The sequence below is a fragment of the Hordeum vulgare genome, chromosome 3H (assembly GCF_904849725.1).
Source record: "Hordeum vulgare subsp. vulgare chromosome 3H, MorexV3_pseudomolecules_assembly, whole genome shotgun sequence".
Classification (NCBI taxonomy): domain Eukaryota; kingdom Viridiplantae; phylum Streptophyta; class Magnoliopsida; order Poales; family Poaceae; genus Hordeum; species Hordeum vulgare.
The window spans coordinates 306,173,245-306,198,997 of record NC_058520.1 but is presented as its reverse complement, the minus strand read 5'-3'; the positions used below and the strand labels follow the sequence as shown (position 1 = coordinate 306,198,997).

The window sequence follows — 25,753 nt, the reverse complement described above, 5'->3', positions numbered from 1 at the left end:
GGCTAGGGCTGAGCCCCTTTTCTTTTGTTTTTAATCTGTTTTAAAAGATTTTTGTAGAGTTTGTTATTTAATTCAATTTAATTATTTTTCCACCACAATTCTTCTGAAAATGAGTAGAATTTAATAGAGTTGTTGTACAAATTTTTGTGACAACTTTTCTGTATAGTTATGATTAGAAGGCTTATTTTGATTATTTTAGCTCCTGTTAAATTGATTTTACAAAATAATCTTTTCACCAACACCAGAGACAGGTATTTTGAAAACTATAATATAAACTTATCAGAATAGGATAACATTTTTAAAGTGAGTTTGTCTTCTGTTTTTGAATGAGCTACTTATATTATTACTATTATTACGATGATAGATTCCACGTTTGATGAAGGAGTTGGACTCAAAGACCCCGAAGACCTCTGATACCTAGCTGACCAAGGCAAGCAGCCCTTTGACCATGTTACCCCTTTATGGGACCGTCCCAACCTTACATGTGCGACCATGTTACCCCTTTATGGGACGGGGTTTTGTTGATTACTTTGGCCGGTGCTAGCAAAGAGCCACGTTGCTAGTGGCGGGAGTGATATGTGGTCACTCTCGTGACGGGGTCGTGATAGGTAGGACGACTATGTCGTTTTTCGTGTTCCGGGCACACCGATGGTCCCCACATGGTTCGAATAGCCGTGTCCACGGTCAAGGACAGTTGGGTGGTGCTGCTTAAACTACGTCGAGTCGTTTTCGCATAAACCAAGTGTGTGTGTGTGTGTGTGTGTGTGTGTGTGTGTGTGTGTGTGTGTGTGTGTGTGTGTGTGTGTGTGTGTTCAAGGTGTTATCTAAGTAAGAGTTTATATGACCAAGTTTGGGGACTTGGCATATCGGGTGAACTCGAAGTGTCCAGCCCTCAACAGATATGTTGATATCTGTAACTTGTTCTTCTAAAATACCATCTAGCTTACGATGCACATCCATTTATGACCATGTTTACTTATGTTCAAGCTCGCTTTCCATCAATGCTGCATATTACTTGTTATCGTATCAATTGCATTATCCATATCATGGGTTGTTTGCGAGTACATTCAAAGTACTCATTGCCTTGCCACTAGTTATGTTATTGACCAGACATGAAAGGATCAAAGTTTGAAAAAGAATTTGTCCTCAGAAACGGACACGCGAACTAGGACGCTTTCCAAACAGAATGCCTGTTGGTGAAGGCTGATGGGATTTTCGCTAGTAGATATATCAATGCCACTAGTTATGTTATTGATCAGACATGAAAGGACCGAAGTAGTATGGACTCCTGTTTATCCTCAAGATTTTCGCTGGTAGATGTATCGATGTGACTGGCCTTATAGGCCCTATCTATGTGAAACCTGAGCATGATGATCGGTATATTGGATATAAGACTTTTAATATTTAATATAAGTGTGTGAAACCTAAGCACAATGATCATTTATTTACTAAACGGTATATTGGATATAAGACTTTTAATATTTAATATAAATGTGTTAGATGAACATTGATCTCTGGAATCACTGAGCACGTTCATTCGACGATCTTGGCTCGTAAGTCAGGGTCCCCACATAAATAGAACGTTTAAATCACTAGTGAAAAAATATAAGACAGTTTTGATCATTATTTTATAGTGATCTAAACAATCTTATACTTCCTTCGTCCCAAAAATAAGTGTCACAACTTTATACTTAAACACTTATTTTGAAATGAAGAGAGTATTTCTTTACAAAGAGAGTACTTGTTAGCGACTGATGACAGCGTTGGCAACGACAAGGCGGCATAGTTAAATAACCTCATCGAGCCACCGACACGACATAGTTAAGTTACATCATCAAGCCATTGAGAACCGACACATACGCTGGTTTACACTCAAAACTACGAATGTTCAAGCTGGACCGGTTTTATTCGTACAAAACTCATCAGAGCTCAAATTTCTCTCCAACCTGAGAACAGCGGCCAGACATGGATCTGCCGAGGAAGCATGTCACTGCAATGGGAAAACAAGTAAAAATCGGTAGGATCCAAACAGAAAGTGCAGAGTATTACTGTGTGCATGACTTCGCAACGCTAGATGTTACCATTCTTACCTGACATGCCTACTCAACATGTGAGAAACCACCTCCAGTCTCGGATTCTGTTCTGCAGAGAAGAGCGAGATATTACTAAATCCCCGGTTGCTTAGGAGTATAGAAGCATCATCAACAAACAACAATGATGTGAAGAGTCGTTTGCATGGTGTACTGGCACTGGGTAAATCAATGTCCAGCTCTATAATAATTTCAGAATAAATGTATCGCAACACAAAGAAAAAGATCAAAATTTAACAAAGCTTACTTATGATCAGACGGATTGGGCATTACTTCATACACAATTGTGGCCACAACATCCCTTTTGTTCTGCAGCAGATGGCGTGGATCAGTCACACATCAGCATTACATGCTATATTTCCAGACTAAACAAACATCTTGACGATTGTACCTGAGTAGCTTCACCACGCAACCCAATGTAATATATCTTAGTCGTATCACCACCAAAGTTATCAGGAAAATGCAGAGTTAAGTTGGCCACACCTTGGAACCTTGAATACCTGACAATAATAGCAAGAAACAAAAGGCAAAGCAAGGAAAAAGTTAAAGAGCGCTAACAATACAAGATACTCCGAGTACAAACCATAATAGGATTTGAAACTTGGTAATTAGAAGCAACTCAGTAAACAGAAGAAAACAGAAGTGACCTAATACTTAAATCTAATACCCTATTCACAAAATGACTATTGTTGACTCATACAGCACCGAGCATATGTATCTAATGAAGTTTAGCCAGGCAGTACATTGAATTCATGCACCAGCCAACTCATCCAAAAAAGTTCAAACTGATGGAGAGAGACGGGCAATATATTTCAACACCGCACCTTACGTCTTGGCTTATTTAGTCCTTAGACGTGGGATTTATGTAGGCCGCAGAATCTTTTTTTTTAATACTGCGTTGGTGATACCAAATTGAATTCATGCACCAGCCAAATCATCCAAATGTTCAAACTGATGGAGAGAGGTGGGCAATATATTTCAACACGAACACGAACACGAACACGACACAAATGGCAAATTTTCCGAGCACGAACACGACACCACAGCGGTTACAACGCCCGCGCGGGGCTACTTATACAAGGGACGCTCCAGGGCCTGGCCCACGTCGAGCGCCTGGTCCGCGCCCACGACGTGCACGCACGCGCCTGGGTCGCGACGAGCCCGCGACGGACCGACTCAACGCGCCTGCGCTCCTCGCCAATAGCCTAGACCTATTCTAGCGTACCGCACGGACACCCCCGTGCACTCACACACGCACACCCGCCACGAGCCCGACGCGTCCCGCTCGCATACACGCACGCACCCGACGCAGTCGCCGTGGCTTATGCCCAACACTATGCACTGGGGCTTCTGGAGGCCTGCGCTGAATATGCCCAAACCATCTCAAACGATGTTGGACAAGCTTCGCTTCAATCAACGCTACCCCAACTCTATTTCGTATATCATCATTTCGGATTCGGTCCTTCCTTGTGTGGCCACACATCCATCTCAACATGCGCATCTCCGCCACACTTAACCGTTGCACATGTCGCCTTTTAGTCGGCCAACACTCGGCGCCATACAACATTGCGGGTCGAACCGCCGTCCTATAGAACTTGCCTTTTAGCTTACACCATCGTCCGCAAAGAGCATACACCATGGGATATCTCCTTGTCTATCCCTTGTGACCTCATCCATCACCAAGGCAAAAAGATAAGGGCTCAAAGTTGGCCCCTGATGCAGTCCTATCTTAAACAGGAAGTCATGAGTGTGGCCATCACTTGTTCGAACACTTCTCACAACAATATCATACATGTCCTTGATGAGGGTAATGTACTTTGCTGGAACTTTGTGTTCCTCCAAGGCCCACCACATAACATTTCGCGGTATCTTATCATAGGCCTTCTCGAAGTGAATGAACACCATATGCACGTCCTTCTTTTGCTACCTATATCTCTCCATAAGTTGTAGTACCAAGAAAACGACAACTTATGGAGCATTTTGCTACTATTACAATATAATTTAAAGAGAGGTGTCGTCCATATTTCAACCCTGAACTATCCATTTGTCTAAGAATCAAGCATGAACTTTGAAACCTTCTAAGTTGCAACCCTGAACTATCAAAACCATGCAAGATTCAACCTTGAACCGGTTTTCACAGACAAAGCCGGTTTTGACCAATCCACCCGCCTACTCAGCTGCCACATCAACGAGCCGCGTGCCCAGCCTTGTCTCTCTTCCCATCCCGAGCCGCATCGGGCTCACCCAGTTGTCGCTGCCGCGTACGCGACCCTGATCCGCCGCCACACTCTGACGCTGGTGGCCGGCGAACGGCAATGCTGCCACTCTACCCTCACGGGAGCTGGGCCCTACTCCCCCACCCCGCCCCTGCTGCCTGATGTCGCCACCCCCGAGCACGGACCAAAGCTCCCCCTCTCTTGTTGTCCTCCAACGAGCACGGGCTCATGCCATGGGCTCCCCTCTCCTGTTGGCCACCAATGCGCCAGCAGTTGAATCCATGGAGCCCTGCACCCACCTCTTCCCTTCCATCAACGGCAACCGGAGCAACCATGTTTCCTCCCCGAGAGCCCCATGTGCCCTCCCCGGTGGTGGAGCTACATCAAAAGGGTTGGGCGGGACAGGACGGGCCAGATTAAGGAATTGTACACAATACTTCTTTAAGGCCCACTTTTACTCCCGGCCTTCATTGTTTTTTGCTGCCCTGAGCGGGCCAAGGCCCAGTTTTGCCCTAAAGTAGCTCTGTCACTGGCCCTCCCCTGAGGCGGCAATGCCTTCAGCCCCAACGGCGACGTGCGCCTCGCCATGCTCCAGACATGTACTCTAGCTTCCTCCTCTACCGGTCGTGGGCTCACCATGCCAAGCGTGTGCACCGTTGCAATTCGCCTAGTGCTCGCCGTGCTCGTCCGCGACGCCCAGTCCGATGCTCGCAAGCCTGCTGAGCACAACACGGGTGAAGGGTGATGGGCTGTTGCGTGTAGATGGCCACCGTGGTGCCGCACCGCCACCCTCCAGTAGCCGGTGGCACAGGGGTATGGCTCCTCCACCTGGCATCATCGAGTCAAACTGCTGGTTCAGGCTGGGAGAGAATGGACAGCTATGACAAGCATTTGGTCGGGTGGAGGGAGAAGGGGCGGCGCCGCCACCACCGGTCGTCAGCGTCGGAGCTGGAGGCGGAGGGTTGAGGTCGGGGTGCTGGCATCCCAAGCGGCGGTGGCTGGGCTGGTGAGAGATGTTGCTCAGGCTAAGAGACTGAACAGAGAAAGAGTATGTTTAAATGCATGGGTGACGTAGCGGCTGAGTTGGTTGCTGACTAGGCGGTCAACTCTCCAAAACCGGCCAAAACAGCCCAAAAAACTGGTTTGAGGAGAGGAGGGGTTGATATTTGTCTAGCTTTGAGAGTTTGGGGTTGTAAAGTAGACGGTTTTGAAGTTCAGGGTTGTTTCTTAGACTTTGGTGACAATTCAGGGTTGAAATATTGACTTCTCTTCTAACTTAAATATTGCAATATAAATGAACATGTATTAAGTAAGTAGCACACGCAGAACAAGTAACTACTAAAATTACCTGGTTTGATACTCAAGAACACCCTGCAAATTCTCTGCCAGTTCCCATTCCTGGCACAAACAATCTCAAATTACAGCTGGAGTTTCTTTTTGTGGATGGATAAGAAAATAAACAAACTAAAAACATACCTGCACAGGCTGCATGTTTTGAGCATCAGAAAAGTCAATACCTTCTCTATTTATAAATCTGTGACAAGTCGACATTCTTCATAAATTTCATGCCATTATGGTTCAAGAAGAAAGAACTGGGTAAGTCATGAAAGAGAGAAGCCAGAATTCTAGAACTTACGCTCTCATTCTTGAAGGGCTTGTACCATCAGCACCACCAACAACAGCGATGCTCTTGATCTTCACATCTGAGGTAAATCTACAAGAAAAAGGAACAAAGAAACATGTTAATGATTGCTGCATAGGAACCGGAAGCAAAAGACGAGAAAAAAAAGCATGTCTTAGCTATTAACACAAGTATAAAAAATGATATATCGCAGTATAGTCCAGTATAAAGTAACACAAACGAAATGTAATATATACGGACCGTGAACTCAATGCAAATAAAGACAGAGGCAGAAGTACAGAATAAAACACGGATAACTTGCTTTGTCTACATATAAGACCCTTGATGAAGCATTCCGGCTCCTTAGGGATACGACAACAAAGCCTTTTGTCCCAAGCAAATTGGGGTAGGCTAGTGATGAAACCTAACAGACAAATGTAAGAACCCAAAAGAGAAGAGAGGAAGTACAAGTAAAGAAAATAAATCGAGATTTTGGTACATGGCTTGCTGATTTCCATGCAGTCCTGTCAAGAGCCAAATCCCTAGGTATAATCCAATCCTTAAGTCTCTTTTTAGTGCCTTCCTCCCACGTGAACTTTGGTCGTCCCCTACCCCTCCTAGTATTTTGGCTACTCTTAAGGATACCACTATTCACTATGCTTCTGAAGGTCTCTGTTGGATATGTCCAAACCACCTTGGCCAGTGTTGGACAAGCTTCTCTTCAATGGGTGCCACCCCTACCTTATCTCGTATGCCTTCATTCCTAATTTGGTCATTCATTGTATGGCCACTCATCCACCTTAGCAAGCGCATCTAAGTAACACTCATCTCTTACATGTATTGCCTCTTGGTAGGCCAACACTCTGCTCCATATAGCATTGCCGGTCTGATTGCTGTCCTATAGAACTTAATTTTAGCTTATGTGGGACCTTCTTGTCACAGAGGATGCCAGATGCTTCCCATCACTTCCTCCGCTCCGCCTTGATTCGGTGGCTAACATCCTCATCGATACCACCATTGCTTTGGAGCATTGATCCCAACTCCCAAGTATAGAAAGGTGTCCCTCTTAGGCACTATATGTCCCTCGAAACTAACTTCTCCCTTCTCCCTCCTTGCACCGAACAGCGCTAAAATCCCAACTCATATAATCGATCTTGGCCCTACTAAGTCTAAACCCCTTGGACTCTAAAGTTTTGTCTCCACAACTCTAATGTCTTATTGACACCGAACCTAGTTGATGAGGACATCAATACCATTGTTACACCCACAACCCCTATTGCTATACATACTGGATCAATTACTATAGCTCGCGCACGCTAATTGAATTACCAGGTACTTTCGTTTTCTTGAAAATCCTTCTAATGTTCATGAACATATGATGCTGCCTAAATTAGATACTTTTGTTCTGCTTATGAATGAAGGACCTAGCATGGACAACAAGGATGGCCATTGGAGCGGGATCAAGCATGGAGAAGAAGGTACGCACACGGGAAAGAACAATGGAGTTTCCAATGGTGATTTTCGCACTTTGAACCAACAAAAGGAGAGCATGAAGGCTTGGTTGAAATATACAAGATGCCACTTTATGAATTTCGTCCATAGGCTATTATAGGTGTTGTGTCACCTATAGGTATTGTGTCACCTTATTTTTGGGCCAGGCCCATATAATTTCAAAATACCACATTATAGGTTGTTTTTAGACTCCGTATGTGTGGGGAAACTGAGTTAGGTTTGGTTTCGGACCCCTCCAAGGGGGCACGAAATTCCCCTCTATTCCCCCATACATACAGCCCTTAGGGTGCCGTCTAGACTTGGGTTTTGTTTAAATTCCAAGTTCGCCATAGCTGCAACTTCGCGTCCTTCGTTTGTGTTCTACGACCAGACCAAGACATCACAGAAACCCCACTTTCATCAATAAAGCTTTCCTCTTCTCTCCCTAATAATAAAGGAGCTAATGCTTCTGTCGTCCGTCATGCACTTTTACAGAAAACCCCCTGCGTTTACTGATAATCAATCTATAGTTCGTTTTAAGTGAAGAAAACGATTCGACTTCATCCATGCGGATCGCTACCGAACCGGGGAGCCTACGACACCGACTAGTACATGCTAGGCATCATCTTCCACGCCCGGATGCGGCGGCACGAGTGCCTCAAGGCCGACCCCGCCGCGGCCGCCGCGGTGTACGTCGCGTTCTACGCCGGGCTCGACGCGGCGATGCACCTGGACGACGCAGACCTGGCGGCGCGGGACGCCCTGTCGCTGGACCTGGTAGACTGGCTGGCGCAGTGGCGCGCCATGGGCGGGCGCGACCACTTCCTGGTCTCCGGCCGGGGCACGTGGGCCTTCCTCCGCCGCCCCAACGCCGGCGGCTGGGGCAACGCGCTCATGACCTACCCGGCCGTCCGCAACGCCACGTTCCGCACCACCGAGGCCAGTCCGTGGCACGGCCACGACTTCGCCGTGCCGTTCCCGTCGCACTTCCACCCCTCGTCCAACGCCGACGTCGCCGGCTGGCAGGACCTCATGCGCCACGCGCGCCGCGGCCTGCTCTGGTGCTTCGCCGGCGGGCCCCGCGGCGGCGATACCGGAGCCGTGCGTACCCAGATCATCGAGCAGTGCGGCCGGTCGTCGAGCCGCTGCTCCCTGCTCGGCAAGTCGGCGGTGACCAAGCCGGGGCACTACGCGTCGGGCCACGCCATGCGGCTACTCGGGAACGCCGAGTTCCGCATGCAGCCGCGCGAGGACGGGTACACGTGCAAGTCCACCTTCGACGCCATCCTCGCCGACTGCATCCCGGTCTTCTTCCACCCGGTGTCCGCCTACCTACAGTACACTTGGCACCTGCCCAGGTACTACCGAAGCTACTCCGTGTTCATCCCCGCCGACGACTTGAGCCGGAACACCAGCATCGAGGAGGTCTTGCTCAATATACCGTCGGAGAAGGTGGCACAGATGCGGGAGCAGGTCATCCGGCTCATACCCGCCGTGATGTACCGGCACCAGACGGCCATGGGGGTTACGTTCAAAGATGCGGTCGACGTGGCCCTGGAGCGCGTCATCCACCGGGTGGCGAAGCGCCGGCGTGCCGCGGACGAGGGACGGGAGCACGTGGACGGCGTCGACGAGGGTGATAGCTGGAAGTATGACTTGCTAGAAGATGGGGAGGAGAAGATAGGTCCGCATGAGTTTGATCAATATCTATACATGCACGTAACCAAAGATTTACTTGCCTAGCTAGGTCTAGCGGCCGCCGCTAGCCGCAACGGCGTCGTCGTGCCGCTGCTTATTCCGATCGACCCCTCGGCGTTGCGGCAGGAGTGTCGTCATCGATCCAATCGTCTTGCTTTCTCAGGGTTCCGTGGAAGTAATACATGGCAAAGTTAAATATTATCCATATGATAATATCCTAAAAGCAAAGTTAAAGATTGGGAGCTCTTATACATGGCAAAGTATTACATATCTCTCACTATCTCCCCTAATCTCCCCTAATAATAAAGCAGCTACTGCTTCTGCCGCACGTCGTGGATATTTTGTAAAAAAGTCCCTGTCTTTTCAAGTAATTAACCCGCCGTCTCTCTTTAAGTGACTAACCAGAAAAACGTTTCGTTCTTACAAAAAGAACCTCGTGTTTTGGAGTATTCCACCCGAGATCCTTCTGTTAAGATAAGGTTTCGGTGGTCACGGCCGAGGTGAGGAGGCGCGCCCCGGTGCCGGCGCCGGCTCGGCTGGTGCAGCACGCGTCGAGGGTTCCCGCGGTGCTGACGGAGGCGAGGCGGCCGGACGTGGGGCCGCGAAGACCACTCATAAATTCCGCCTCTTCCTTTCTTCTTCTTTCAGATCTGCTCCGTGCTTCCTCTTCCTCCTCGCATCGCTTTTGCCAACCCAACCAACCAACCGTGCTTCTCGCCAGAGAGAGCATGGCAGGGCGCCGTTCGTTCCTGCTCTTCCTCCCACTTGGAGAAAAATCTTTCTTCTCGTCCGCCATTCTTTTTTAAGTTTAGTTTCTTCCAGTACGAGTTTCTTGTTCCTGTTGAATTCTTCCTCTTCCTGTGCGAGCCAAACTCCCACCCTTCTTGGAGCAGAAATCGACCTTTTGTTTTCTTGCTCGTCTCTGCCGATTTGTTCTCGAGACGCCCTCCTTTTTTCCGCCACAAGCTATCATCTCCGATGGGCAATGCGTTCGCGTGCATGCCGCGCAAGGAGCACCGGGGCGCAGCCGCGGTGTCGCGCAGCAAGCGGATGGGGAGCGCCCGCCCGCCGCGCGGCGGCGCGGCCAAGCTCACGCCGGCCGAGGAGGAGCTCCTGCACCGTCAGGCGCTCACCATGGCCATCTACCAACACCTCGACGCCGGCGGCTCCATGTCGCGCCGCATCGACGCCGGCGCCGGCTCCATGTCCCGATGAATCGGCCCCGGCTCCACCAGCTCCCAACGCCACGGCAACCTCCCGGACTCCGTCACCGATGCCACCAAGGCTGTAAGCCTCCCCCGCCTTTCTCTCGTTCTGCTCCATGCTCCCTCCCTTGTACGTAGCATCCTTGCGTCTTGTTCTTGCCTAGAAAAATATATCTACAATGTTATATTCTACAGTAGTAATTAACAAGTTCATTGTCGAAGAAAGTTATGAATTTCTTCGTGAATTAGTACAGAGGTTGGTCCAGTTGCAAACTGTACTTTAGAGTTTTATTCAGATATCATTTCATCCTTTGTTGCTTCAGTCTTTCAGAGTTTTGGGATCCAAATTGATCCTGCACGAGGAGGAGGGGCAGGTTGTGGCGATGGAGGGCTGGATCCAGTCGATGGGGGCGAGCTACAAGCGAGCGACGGCGGCGGCTTGGGATGGCGAGGGATCTGCAACTCTGGCACAATTATTTCTAATTAGTAGTTGAAGCTTTGAAGTTTCTCGCAGGGATTCTGACGGATGGAGGAGCTACGGTGCGGCATCGTCAATGGAGCAGCCGGGTGCGCGGTAGAGCGCGCTCGCATCTGCTCGCGTACGCGGACATGAATGCTACACAGGTTCATGGAAACATTGGAGCCAAATTATTCTGGTCCATCCAGACGGGAATTTAGCGTACATACACCATGGCGCACTCAAGTTTCTCCTGCTAGAACGAAGTTGTGCCAACACATACCATCCTAGACAGCAAATTGGATCTTTTTCATATCATGTTTTTATTCTATCAATTTTAAATAAAGTGTAAATGGAGAAATCCAATTGGTTGCTCATGTAATGGTTTGATTCTTTATTGTGGAAAATCATTATCTTTTTTCATAATCTTGAAGTTATTTTGTTAGCTAGCAAAATCATTTAGTTACATTAAAAGGTCCCAAAATTTGATTGTACTGTTGACAACCCAGTGCAACGCACGGGCACTTTTACTAGTATATTCTCAATATCCAGATTCCAATTTCAGTTTCTTGCTTGTTCTTCGTTTGTGTGCAAGAAACAGACCCTCGTGGTCAGGTTGATCGTGCCCCGGCATGGTCAATAACCTCTCAGAGTTGGTTTAGCGACTGCTAAGGCATGACGTCTTCACACGTTCATAGTCGGATCGTCAAAGTCTACTCCACCATAAACGATAGCCACATCTCATCGAAAGACAGGGACAACTTGGCCTCTATCACTAGTTTCGACAATTAAGACCACATCATCAATAAAGAGCATACACCAAGGCACTTTTTGGATGTTGGCAATGAGGCCCAGAATTGAACAGTGGCATTTGGGCAGCCCGGATTTCGTTTTTTGGAACAGACTCGGAAATGAAGCGCAATATTGAACAGCCCGTTGTCCCCACCCGCCTCACTTGTAATGCACCAGCCACCCCCGCACTGGCAATAGTTACTCCTAGCTATCGTCTAGGCTCTAGACTGGCCCACAAAGCAATGCAACTCTTTCCGGCGCACTTTGTCCTCACTCGTGCACACCCTCAGAAACTTCCAGGTCGTTTACACATCCCCAAACTGCTTCAAGCCAAGCATGGTTAACCAAGCAGTTCTTATGAGATGAGCTTCCAGAAAAGAAGATGCACCTTATTGATATGGGTAGTACTATCAATCCTATTGCCCGAATTCAGAGCCTCGCCCCTTGACTTTGTGGCGAGTTCGGCACCGCTCGCCCCTAGTCCCCACTTATCCCTTTGAGGAGCGGTCTTGGAAAAAGAAAAACGCCACACGGAGGAGAGGGGCAGCAACACGAAGAGGGAGGACACGCAAATTGGCCTCTCTACCCTCCTCTCTTCTCACTGGCGTAGGTCAGCTAGCTCACTCCTCACGGTAGTTCGCCTCATCATATCTCCGACGCATCACGCGTACGCCCAACCGCCTATCATTGATACTTCCAATCCCCGCAACGGCCACTATCTGTTGCCTCCCATGGCGATGGATGTCGCTTCCCCCCATGGCTGCCCCTGCCTGTTTGCGAGCCCTCCGCGAGCCGAGACTGGCCAAAGGACCACAGCGGCAGCCCCCTCCAACCCATTCTCCACGGGAGCATGTGCGCGTGGAGTGTGGATCGTGGTCGCGCTGCCCATCCTCACCACACCGCGCTCGCCGCACCGTTGCTCATGTTCATGCTTGTGGTGCATGGGGATGTGTATTCCGACAGGACACGGAGGTTAAATGTGCATGGAAGAGAGAGCATGCCGGAGAGAAAGGGAAGAAGATGAAAGGGTCGGCGACATGTACAACAATGTGCAAACCAACATTTTCACCATCCAAATACCAAAATTCGGGTTGAATGTCAATTTCAATGTCATGCAGATTTAATATTGGAATCAATGCAATTTAGAGGCCTTAAATGTCAACATCCAAACAGAACTCAAGGGATAACACCTTGTATATCCTTTCTGACCCCGTCCATCACTAAGGCTCAAGGCTGATCCTTGATGTTAGCAATTAGGAAGGTGTCATTCTCACAATCACTTGCTCGAAAATTTGTCACAACATTACCGTACACATCCTTGATGAGAGTAATGTACTTTGTTGGAACTTTATGTTTCTCTAGCACCCACCACATGACCCTTCTAGGTATCTTGTCATATGCCTTCTCCAAGTCGATGAAAACCATGCTTACATCCTTATTATGCTCCCTATATCTTTCTATAAGCTGACATAGCAAGAAAATCACCTCTATTGCTGTTCCCCCGCGCATAAACCAAATTAGTCTTTTGTGACATCATCTCTCTTCTCAACCGATGCTTAATCACTAGCATAAACTTAATTCATCAGTGATTAGTATGAATTTAAACAACTCCTTTATTCTTGACCTCATCTTCCACTAGGAGTCGATTTGCCTCGTCCTTGATGCATTTCACTTGGTTGAGATCCCTTGTCTTCCTCTCGCGGACTTCTGCCATGTTGTAAATGTCCCTTTCTCCTTCTTGTGTCTAGTCGCTCACAAAGCTCATCATAGGCCCGACCCTTTGCTTCACTCACAGCTAAGGACTTGCCTAAATGACTAAAAGTGCACAAATGTGTTCCACAGAAATCAGTTGTAATGAATGATTGCTTTCTTCTTGGCCTCTTTCTATTTCTCCATGTTGCTTGTGACTCCTTCAGGACAACTGAAATAATTTACGGAAGGGTGTGCAAAAAAAGACTTGCCTAAACAACTAAAAGTGCACAAATGTGTTCCACAGAAATCAGTTGTAATGAATCATTGCTTTCTTCTTGGCCTCTTTCTATTTCTCCATGTTGCTTATGACTCCTTCGGGATAATTGAAATAATTTATGGAAAGGTGTGCATAAAAGGACTTGCCTAAACAACTAAAAGTGCACAAATGTGTTCCACATAAATCAGTTGCAATGAATGATTGTTTGGCACCAAACCAGCAAACGAAGTATTTTTTTAATATATATGTCCAGGGAGACAATAACATGTATAAATCAATACACGTCCACAAGCACTACACTAGAACAATTAAGCACGACCAAATGATTAAAATTTTAAAATTACGAAATGAATGAACTAAAAGAATCCATATAATGCCTTCCATAACTGTAACAACACAATTTCTTGATGTTTCAATGAGAATTTCTTGACTTAACAACAACAACAACAAAGCCTTTAGTCCCAAACAAGTTGGGGTAGGCTAGAGGTGAAACCCATCAGATCTCGCCACCAACTCATGGTTTTGGCACATGGATAGCAAGCTTCCACGCACCCCTGTCCATGGCTAGTCACAAACCAATTTCTTGACTCTCCATACCACAAATTTCTGTAAACACTAAAGATGTCGATTCTGCGTTGGAATGCATAAAATAGTTCAACTTGTGACAGTTAATCAGTACACGTCCACAAGCACTACCTAGAACAATTAAGCACAACTACATGACCAAAATAAAAGAATCCACCTAATGCCTTCTATAACTGTAACACCACGAATTATGTGTCCTAGATGTTAGGAAGTATTAGTATTAGCCTAGGAGTCCTTATTACTCTATTAGTATTAGTCTAGGAGTCCTTATTAGTCTATGTTTACTTTCCTTACACCTCAAGTCATGTGTAATATATATATGCCCCTTGGGCCTTCAATAAAGATAAGTTGCTTTCCTAACATGGTATTAGAGCTTAGGTTATTTTTTTCGGGCGCCGCAACTCGCCCTCCCGATCCAATCTTCGATTGCGCCGCTTTCTCTATTGCGCCTCATCAAGCGACTCGCAGCCGTGAACCTCTCCGTGGCAGGTCTCCTGGACGGATCCTCGAATCCTGACGGCGGCGGGCCGAGCGTGGCGTTCGCGTGTGGCGTATGGAGCGACCCGACGCGGCCGCTGAAGCCGGCCTTCCGTGACGCCATCTCCCTCCAGATCTCCCGCAGGCGGCCCCTGCCACCGCGTCTCCAGCCGCCGCCGCGCCCGTCCTCCCCCGCGTCTCCAGCCGCCATGCCTCCAGCCGCCGCCGCCAGATCAGATCTCGATCCCGTCTGCGGATCGATCTCATGCTCTGCTATTGGATGCTGGCGCCCCGTCACCTCCCTCTCCAAATCTCCAAGATCCATTGTCCATGGCTGTGCCCGCCCGATCTGCCCGTCGGTCTGCTGCGTTCACCCGTCAGCCAAGTCTCCTGCAAGCCAGTCCCTACTGTCAGCCTCCAGATCGAGCCATGACAGCTTGTCCAGCAACCGCAGCCTCTCAGATCGGTCTGCACGGACATCTTGCCACATCGAAGCTCACCTCGGGCCGCTGCCTGTAAGTCCGCTCGTGGGATCCAGCCGCTGCCCATGCAAGCTACTTGCTTGGTAGCTTCTGGTGGTCCGCGTGCTCGCTGCTGTGTTGATACAGCTCTACATGGGTTTGTTACGCATTGCTTGCATGGCTGCGTGTTGTCCCATGTGCAGCTTACCTCCTGCTATCTTGTGTTGCTTGCCTACATGCTTGCTGGCGCTTTTCTATAAGCTACTACCGCTGCTCACATGCTGATGCTTGCTATCACATCTAGTTCTGTATATGCTTTTCAGTTTTTTTTTCGCTGCGTCCACCAAATCCGTTTATATTTTGTGTTTTCTCATGCCATGCGAGTCCACCATACCTTAGTCCGTCGGCCATTTCTTTGGTCCTGATCCTTTCTATGCAACTTTTGTGGCCTATTTGCCCTTGTTGTTTTTTATAGTATTTTCTGGACTTCTTTTGCATTGTCGATCTACGTCCATCGTGCCTTATCCGCCGAGCTTCTTTTGCCGTCGGTTGTCGTGGACTACGATTTTCCGCGCAATGCTTTATTCTCTTGATGTGACATCTTCTTTTGACAACCCATCTTCTCTTGATACTTATCTTGTATCTTCAAGTGATGCGGTGTCTACCTCTGATGTGCCATCTCTTCGTTATCTCCTTCAGCGACTCGACAAGTTTTGAAGACTCTTCATGCTACGACGACACTCTCAAGATGCGGATTTGGATTATCATTTTTTTTAGTATTACACTTCTTCAAATGCAATGCTATTGCATACGCTTTGCATTTGAGGGGGGTGTTAGGAAGTATTAGTATTAGTCTAGGAGTCCTTATTAGTCTGTTAGTATTAGTCTAGGAGTCCTTATTAGTCTATGTTTACTTTCCTTGCACCTCAAGTCATGTGTAATATATATATGCCCCTTGGGCCTTCAATAAAGATAAGTTGCTTTCCTAACACTAGACACTACAGCTGTCAATTCTGCATTTGAAGACATAAAACATTCAACTTGTGTGGCTCTAGGGCAAGTGAAGCAATTATGTAATAAATTTAAGAAACCGAGTGGGACAGGTACACACATATATCCTTTTTTCGAACCGGGCTACCACCGTTTCTGTTAATTCCTCAGCGGAGGTAACAAGTTTATACAGCAGAAGGGGGCGGAAAAGAAAGAAGCCAAGACACCGATATATATCCAGCTATCATTAAGTGATGTGAACTACTTACGGGATGAAAACAAGTAACTCAGGGTCACCCTCATTACTCTCCAGAAAACCCTGGTGCAGCAAGAATGTTCATAAGAGTGCAGGTAACAGGTATGAAAAGAAACTGAAGTAACGGGTTATGAGTGAAAATATCACTTGTCACTAAATAAACGCTGTAAGCTACAGCATCAATATTTTCATCTTGATTCACTATACCTTACAGGATTTAGGGTCAAGACTGATAAGCTGATACAACAAACATAAGTAATGTCCAAATTCGCATGCAGAAGAATGTCAATTTTGCGTAACATACTAACATGGAGGATAAAGGGTAACAAAACATAGAGCTCGAAATGTCGGCATACTGCATACCAAATCTGCTGGCCCGCTGTTTCTCCCATTTAACATGTCAGACATCCTGACAATTTCCCATATCCTACTATGCGCTAGGATTATGCTTCATAGACATCTTTACTACTCCCTCCGTTCCTAAATACTCCCTCCGTCCGGAAATACTTGCCCTAAAAATGCATATAATGGATGTATCTACAATTAAAATAAGTCTAGATACATTCATCTCTAGGACAAGTATTTCCGGACGGAGGTAGTATATGTCTTTGTAGAGATTTCAATATGGACTACATACGGATGTATATAGACATATATTAGAGTGTAGATTCACGAGTGCGAAGTTTTGGTAGACGGGGGCATTGGAGGACTTCATTTCAAAAGATTCAAAAATGATATTTCTATGTTCCAAAAAAATCCGAAAATAAATATGTGAAAACTAATACATATTTGCAGTGGATCTGTAAATTTTCGTTCAGAAAAATTATTTTTGCAAGCTGCACAAAAATAACAAAATTCCGGCCCAAGAACAACAAAAAAGGGCCCATTTTCATTTGTGTTTTTGTTTCTTATGCATAAGCCACGTATGAAAGTATATTGTTATGAACTTTTTCTTCAACGTGTTATATATGTATTTGCGTATGTATAAAAAAATTTGACTTTTTTTGTGATGTGGAAATATGTTTTCTTTAAGTCCACCCTGGTGCCCGGGCTCCATTTGCACTTTTCGGTAGATTCACCCATTCTGCTTCGTGTGTAGTCTATATTGAAAATCTCTAAAAGAACTTATATTTAGGAACGGAGGGAGTAGTACTTGCTGCACTTGTCAAATATAAATTGCAGTCCAGAGTAATCATGACAACAATGACGTTATCTGATTTCCATCAAGTGGCATGATAAAAAGTATTATCTCCGTCCCAAATTACTTGTCTTAGATTTGTCTAGATACGGATGTTTCTCTCTAACATTAAAACGTGACAAGTAATTCGGGGCGGAGGGAGTACCTACTGGTTAGTAATGCATGGAAAGCTGCTAATTTTCTATTCGTTCTAATGTAATACCAAAGGAGACGAGCATCATCCACATACGGACACAGCAATAGATACTGAAACATTTTCTATATCAGCGACAGCTTTATGTAGAAACGCCTAGCTCCTGGCATATTTGGCAGAAAATAAGCACCTACACTCATAAGAAGATGGGTAATGGTGGCTAGTTGTTACTGAACTACGCGAGTAGATCACACCCCCCGTTGCCGTCTCTAATTCAAGGATCTCGGTACATACCCCGGAAGTCTCGAGGCGCTGGTCCCACGACTTGAAGACCGATTTGACGCTCCCGGCCACAGATTCATTCAGAGCCACCACCTGCAGGTTTTGGGGAAAACGGGGAAACAATCTTTCTTCGTAAAGAAACGCAACAAAAAGAAGGGCCCTAATAAAATTGACGGTTTCTCGAATTTCTGCAGTGGTGATAGAAGATTTTGCACTCGTAATACAGCAGACTACAGCGAAGATTCTGATTACAGAGAGAGACGGAGAGAGATTGAGAAGAAACCTTGGGGATGTCGATGTGATTGTAGAGCGACCAATCGGCGGCGCAGTTGTGATCCCCACACTCGTGATCGTGCAGGCACGCCATCCCTCTCTCTCACGCTCTTCCTCTTCCTCGCTCGCTCGAATGCAGTACTAGTGGTGTTCTTCTTGGATTTGCTCTTCGTCTGTTACCTTCTGGTCGGCTGCTGACTGCCTGCGTCTACGAAGATACACTAGGGCTTTGAGGATTTCTTTCTTTTCTTTTTACCCTTTTTGTTTTTTCCGGACGCAAACAATCGAACCGTCCAAACATTTTTAGCATCCAACATAGCTCCACAAAATGCAGGATCATCCACACATTTCTAATTAACACATGTCAGCACCGGCCAGAACATTTTTTTAGAAAAGCAAAGCTTTATTAATTAACAACAACTGGGTGCATCACTTCATACACAAACTGTCACTTGAGATGGTATAAAGTTTTCCAACTAATGCTTATATTTGGCAAGCATAACCAACCGAGCTTAGCAAGCTCATGGGCTACAAATTTTGCACTACGAGGGTAAGCAGCAACATGTTGCTTCGGAAACCACATCTTTAAATCGAATTTACTATCTTTGATGATTGCTGCATACTGCGAGGAGTCCACCTTCATAAAATCCATGGCCTGCTGGAGCAGCGTCGAGTCCATCTCAAAATGCACCCGGATAGCACCCACTTTTGCTGCCATGGATATTGCTTCCGACAGCGCTACTACTTCTGCGCCAAAGGGGTCAGTCGCATGATCTGTCTTGTTAGCTCGGGCTAGTATCAGGATGCCCTGTTCATCACGCACAACTACGCGCCATGTGGCAAAGAATCCACCCTCGGTGTATGCTCCATCAAGATTGATCTTGAGCATACCTTCCTTGGGTGGTTGCCACCGGTTCTTCTCAGTCATTTTTGCTTCCCCCCTGAACAGTGAAGGTATTCTCTGGTGTCACCAAGGACATGCCGCATCAGTTCCCCGTTTTGGGTCGGAAGCCCCCCTCCTCCCTAACCTTATTGTGTTTGTTCCACAAGTGCCACAACATAGTTAGTATTTGAACGCGCTTGTCCTCAGCAAGACCCCACAGGAAGTCCATCATAGTATGTATTGAATTAAACCGTTCCATCTCAGACCTTTATTTCTCGAGATGCAAACCTCTCCACACCTCTTAGCGGCTTTGCACTTGATAAACAGATGCGCGCCATCCCCGTCCGCACGATCGCACAACAAGCATTTCGTACTGGCGAGTTATATGCCTCTCCTTCCCAAGTTTGTTTGGAAATCCAATGACACATGCTTGATTCTCCCCGCAAACATCTGGATTTTCCATGGGCATGGTAATTTCCAAATACGCTTCCACGACTGTTGTGCACGTTCATTAAGATTATCCGCATCACGTGTGTTGTTCTCACTGGAGACATTTCGGGCCTGTTTTTCAAGTTGCACATGTAGCTTGTACGCATTATTGACTGAGTGGATGCCCCTGCTTTCAAAATGCCAAGCTCTGAAGTCCTCTACGCCTTCTCTTAGTGGAATTTGGAGGATATGCCATACATCATCGGGCTAGAAGGTGTCGCGGATAAGCTCTTCATACCATGAGTCGGTTATTGGGCATACAAGTTCGCTAACATAGGTAAGAATGTTATGTCCTCGTGGTGTAATAACCTCCTTGACCAAGCCCGGGGGATCCAGGGATCCGTCCAGATCTTGACTTGAGACCTGTCTCCAATTCTCCATATGTATCCCTGTCTTACTAACTCCAGCCCATGAATTATGCTTCTCCGGGAATAAGAGATCCCCTCATGCGGAGTGGCTTCGAGTATATTGCAATGTGGGAGATAACTGGCCTTAAGTATCCGTGCACATAAACTTTCTTGGTTTTGCATCAGCTACCAACCTTGCCAAGAGAGCATGTCAATATTAAAACTATGCATGCCCTTGAAACCGAGCCCGCCCATGGATTTTGGAAGGGTTAGGGTCTCCCAACTAATCCAGTGCAATTTGTTCTATTTGTCATGTTGACTCCACCAAAACTTCCCCATCATAGTATTCAGCTCCATGCAGAATCCTTTCGTCAAATCAAAACAGGACATAACAAAGGTTGGGATTGCTTGGGCTACTGACTTCAATAAGGTTTCCTTGCTCGTTTTAGCCAGCAATTGTTACTGTCATCCATGGACCCTCCCACACATGCTATCCTTGATGTATCCAAGAGCCCGCCGCCTCGATCTACCTACATGTGTCGGGGAACGTTTCATGGGAAACAAAAAAATTCCTACGCACACGCAATACCTATCCATGGTGATATCATCTACGAGAGGGGAGAGTGAATCTACATACCCTTGTAGATCGCTAAGCGGAACCGTATATAACGCGGATGATGTAGTGAAACATCTTCACGATTCAGATTGCAACCCGTCCCGCGATCCCATCACGATCCATCCCGTGATCCCATCACGATCCATCTCGATCTAGTGCCGAACGGACGGCACCTCCGCGTTCACCACACATACAGCTCGATGACGATCGCCGCCTTCTTGATCCAACAAGAGGGGTGGAGAGGTAGATGAGTTCTCCAGCATGGCGACGTGGTGGTGGTGGTGGTGAAATAATCCAACAGGGCTTCGCCTAAGCACAACCGAACTAGACTAGAGGAGAAACAGATCTAGAGAGAAGTAGAGGCAGTTGTGGCTGATTTCTGTGTCTCAAAACCCTCAAAACCTCTAGTATATATAGGAGGAGGGGAGAGGAGGCAGCCTTGGCCCCTACTCCAAGGAGAAGGGGTCGGCGGAACCCTACAAAGAAGAGTCCAACTTCCCACAAGGGAGGTGGACTACTTTGCGAGGACTCCTCCTTCCTTTCTTTTTAAAGGCCCTTTGCCTTTTATATCCTCTCCTAGCCACATGGGCTTTTGAGAGAGGCTTCGGCCAGCCCACCAGGGGCTGGCCCACCTCCTCTCACAGCCCATAAGGCTCTTGGGTCGTCACACCCCTCCCGGTGGTCCCCCGGCACCCTCCCGGCACTCCTGGTACACTACCAACGAGCCCAAAACCTTTCTGGTGATAGAAACAGGACTTCCTATATATCAATATTTACCTCCGGACTATTCCGGAGATCCTCGTGACGTACAGAATCTCATCCGGAATTCCAAACAACCTTCGGTTACCAACACTTATAACTCAACTATACCTAAACGTCACAAAACCTTAAGTGTGCAGACCCTGCGGGTTCGAGAACTATACAGACATGACCTGAGACACTCACCGGTCAATAACCAATAGAGGGACCTGGATGCCCATATTGGCTCCTACATATTATACGAAGATCTCTATCGGTTGAACCTCTATGTCAAGGATTCAGTTAATCCCATATGTTGTTTCCTTTGTCCTTCGGTATGTTACTTGCCCGAGATTCGATCATCGGTATCTCTATACCTAGTTCAATCTCGTTATCGGCAAGTCTTTTTACTCATTCTGTAATACAAGATCCCGTGACTAACTCCTTAGACACATTTCTTGCAAGGATTGTTGTGATGTTGTATTACCGAGTGGGCCCCGAGATACCTCTTCGTGACACAGAGTGACAAATCCCAGTCTTGATCCACGCCAACCCAACAGACACCTTCAGTGATACCTGTAGAGCACCTTTATAGTCACCCAGTAACGTTGCGGCGTTTGATACACACAAGGTATTCCTCCGATGTCCGGGATTTGCATGATCTCATGGTCATAGGAGCAGATACATTGACATGCAGAAAACGTAGCAATAAAGTGACACGATCATATGCTACATTCATAGTTTGGGTCTTGTCCATCACATCATTCTCCCAATGATGTGATCTCGTTATCAAGCAACAACACTTGTCTATGGCCAGGAAACCTTGACCATATTTGATCAACGCGCTAGTCAACTAGAGGCTCACTAGGGACAACGTGGTGTCTGTGTATCCACACATGTATTTGAGTTTCCAATCAATACAATTCTAGCATGGATAATAAACGATTATCATGAACAAGGAAATATAATAATAACCAATTTATTATTGCCTCTAGGGCATATTGCCAACAGTATCCCACTTGCACTAGAGTCAATAATCTAGTTCACATCACTATGTGATTGTAATGAATCTAACACCCATGCGGTTATAGGGCTCGATCATGTCTTGCTCGTGAGAGAGGTTTTTAGTCAACAGATCTGAACCTTTCAGATCTGTGTGTGCTTTACAAATCTCTATTTCATCCTACAGATGCTGCTACCACGTGTAATTTGGAACTATTCCAAATGACTGCTCCACTACACGAATCCGGTTTACTACTGAGAGTCATCCGGATTAGTGTCAAAGCTTGCATCGACGTAACCCTTTACGACAAACTCTTTTATCACCTCCATAATTGAGAAAAATTCCTTAGTCCACTAGTTACTATTGATAACTTTTGACCATTGTCCAGTAATCCATTCCTGGATCACCTTAGTACCCCTTGACAGATTCATGGCAAGGCACACATCAGGTGCGGTACACAGCATAGCATACAATAGAGCCTACGTCTAATGCATAGGGGACGACCTTCGTCCTTTATCTTTCTTATATCGTGGTCGGGTCTTGAGGCTTACTCAATACTCACACCTTATAACACAGCCAAGAACTATTTCTTTGACTGATATATTTTGAACTCCTTCAAAATCTTGTCACGGTATGTATTCATTTGAAATTTCTATTAAGCATTTTGATCTCTCTCTATAGATCTTAATGCTTAATGTTCAAGTAGCTCAATCCAGGGTTTCCTTTGAAAAACTCCTTTCAAACAACCCTTTATGCTTTCCAGAAATTCTGCATTATTTCCGATCAACAATATATCAACCACATATACTTATCAGAAATTCTATAGTGCTCCCACTCACTTCTTTGGAAATACAAGTTTATCATAAACTTTGTATAAATCCAAAAGCTTTGATGATCTCATCAAAGCACATATTCCTACTCCAAGATGCTTACTCCAGTCCTTAGAAGGATTGCTCGAGCTTGCATAATTGTTAGCATCATTTAGGATCGACAAAACATTCTGGTTGTATCACATACAACCTTTTCTCAAGGAAACTGTCGAGGAAACTATGTTTTGACATCCTAGCTGCAAGATTTCACAAATAATGCAGCAATTGCTAACATAATTAAAACAGACTTTTAGCATCGCTAGGAGTGAGAAAGTCTCATCATAGTCAACTCCTTGAACTTGTCGGAAACATCTTTGCGACAAGTCGAGCTCTCTTAATGGTGACATTTACCATCATCGTCTATCTTCCTTTTAAAGACACATATGTACCTAACAGCCTTAGGACCATCAAGTAGTTCTTCCAAAGTCTACACTTTGTCTTCATACATGGATCCTGCCTCGGATTTCATGGCCTCCAGCCATTTGTCAGAATCTAGGACCACCATCGCTTCTCCATAGCTCGTAGGTTCATTGTTGTCTAGCAACATGACCTCCAAGATAGGATTACCATACCACTGTGGAGCAGTACGTTTCCTTGTCGACCTACGAGGTTTGGTAGTAACTTGATCTGAAGCTTCATGATCACCATCATCAGCTTTCCACTTCAATTAGTGTAGGCGCCACAGAAACAACTTCCTGCATCCTGTTACACATTGGTTGAAGTGACGGTTCAATAATCTCATCAAGTTCCACCATCCTCCCACTCAATTCTTTCGAGAGGAACCTTTTCTCGAGAAAGGGCCCATTTCTAGAAACAAACACTTTGCTTCTGGATCTGAGATAGGAGGTATACCCAACTATTTTGGGTGTCCTATAAAGATGCATTTATCCGCTTTGGGTTCGAGCTTATCAGGCTGAAACTTTTTCACATAAGCGTCGCAGCCCCAAACTTTTAAGAAACGACATCTTAGGTTTCTCCAAACCATAGTTCATACGGTGTCATCTAAACAAAATTACGTGGTGCCCTATTTAAAGTGAATGCGGTTGTCTCCAATGCCTAACCCAAAAACTATAGTGGTAATTCGATAAGAGACATCATAGTATGCACCATATCTAATAGGGCGCGACTATGATGTTCGGACACACCATCACACCATGGTGTTCCAGGTGGCATTCATTGTGAAACAATTTTCACATTGTCTTAAATGTATACGAAACTCGCAACTCAGATATTCATCTCTACGATCATATCGTAGACATTTTATCCTCTTGTCACGATGATCTTCAACTTCACTCTGAAATTACTTGAACCTTTCAATAATTCAGACTTGTGTTTCATCAAGTAAATATACCAGTATCTACTCAAATCATCTTGGAAGTAAGAACATAACGATATCCACTTCGTGCGCGAGCACTCATTGGACTGCATGTCACTTACTCGTTCCATTTCACTGAAAACGAGGTCTTTAGTCATCTTGCCCACGTGGCATGATTTGCATGTCTCAAGTTATTCAAAATCAGGTGAGTCTAAACAATCCATCTGCATGGAGTTTCTTCATGCGTTTATACCAATAGGCATGGTTCACATGTCTCAAACGTTTCAAAAACGAGTGAGTCCATAGATCCATCAGTATGGAGCTTCTTCATGCGTTCTACACCAATTTGACTCAAGCGGCAGTGCCACAAGTAAGTGGAACTATCATTACTACTTTGTATCTTTTAGCATCAAATATTATGAACATGTGTATCACTATGATTGAGATTCAATAAAGCATTCATTTTAGGTGGAAGACCATTGAAGGTATTATTCAAGTAAACAAAATAACCATTATTCTCTTTAAATAATTAACCGTACTACAATAAACATAATCCAATCAAGTTCATGCGCAAAGCAAAACACCAAACAACATTTAGGTTCAACACTAATCTCAAAAGTAGAGGGAGTGTGCGATGGTGATCACATCAACCTTGGAAACACTTCCAACACACATCGTCACCTCGCCTTTAGCTAGTCTCTGTTTATTCCGTAGCTTTTATTCCGAGTTACCAACACTTAGCAACCGAACCGGTATCTAATACTCTGGTGCTACTAGGAGTACTAGTAAAGTACACATCAACATCATGTATATCCAATATACTTTTGTCGACTTTGCCAGCCTTCTCATCTAAGTATCTAGGGTAGTTCCGCTTCAGTGACCGTTCCCCTCATTATAGAAGCACTTAGTCTCGGGTTTGGATTCAACCTTGGGTTTCTTCACTAGAGCAGCAACTGGTTTGTTGTTTCATGAAGTATCCCTTCTTGCCCTTGCCCTTCTTGAAACTAGTGATTTTACTAACCATCAATAATTGATGCTCCTACTTGATTTTTACTTTCGTGGTGTCAAACATCGCAAATAGCTCAAGGATCATCATATCTATCCCTGATGTGTTATAGTTCATCACAAAGCTCTGTAACTTGGTGGCAGTGACTTTGGAGAACTATGTCAATCACTATCTTATCTGAAAGATCAACTCCCACTCGATTCAAGCGATTATAGTACTCAGACAATCTGAGCATATGCTCAACAATTGAGCTTTTCTCCCTTAGTTTGCCGGCCAAGAAACTTGTCGGGGGC

General features: G+C 45.9%; 2 protein-coding genes across 3 annotated transcripts; one reads left to right on the top strand and one right to left on the bottom strand.

Annotated features, from left to right (window-relative positions):
- Positions 1-1,684: 1,684 nt before the first annotated feature.
- On the bottom strand, positions 1,685-18,440 carry LOC123443703 (PITH domain-containing protein 1). 2 transcript variants are annotated; one of them, XM_045120202.1, is made up of 10 exons: positions 18,205-18,440; positions 17,934-18,014; positions 16,322-16,371; positions 5,943-6,020; positions 5,783-5,840; positions 5,655-5,704; positions 2,482-2,590; positions 2,338-2,399; positions 2,091-2,137; positions 1,685-1,990 (listed from the first exon to the last, which is right to left on the bottom strand). In XM_045120202.1, exons 1-9 carry the CDS (start codon positions 18,286-18,288, stop codon positions 2,104-2,106), a joined length of 606 nt encoding a protein of 201 aa, XP_044976137.1. In that variant the 5' UTR covers positions 18,289-18,440; the 3' UTR covers positions 1,685-1,990; positions 2,091-2,103. The 2 variants fall into 2 exon arrangements, with proteins under 2 accessions (XP_044976137.1, XP_044976136.1); XM_045120201.1 differs by having other exon boundaries at positions 2,091-2,142; positions 18,205-18,437.
- LOC123443702 (xyloglucan galactosyltransferase KATAMARI1 homolog) lies at positions 8,142-10,168 on the top strand. The gene is made up of 2 exons (XM_045120200.1): positions 8,142-8,341; positions 8,660-10,168. Exons 1-2 carry the CDS (start codon positions 8,142-8,144, stop codon positions 9,159-9,161), a joined length of 702 nt encoding a protein of 233 aa, XP_044976135.1. The 3' UTR covers positions 9,162-10,168.
- Positions 18,441-25,753: the final 7,313 nt, after the last annotated feature.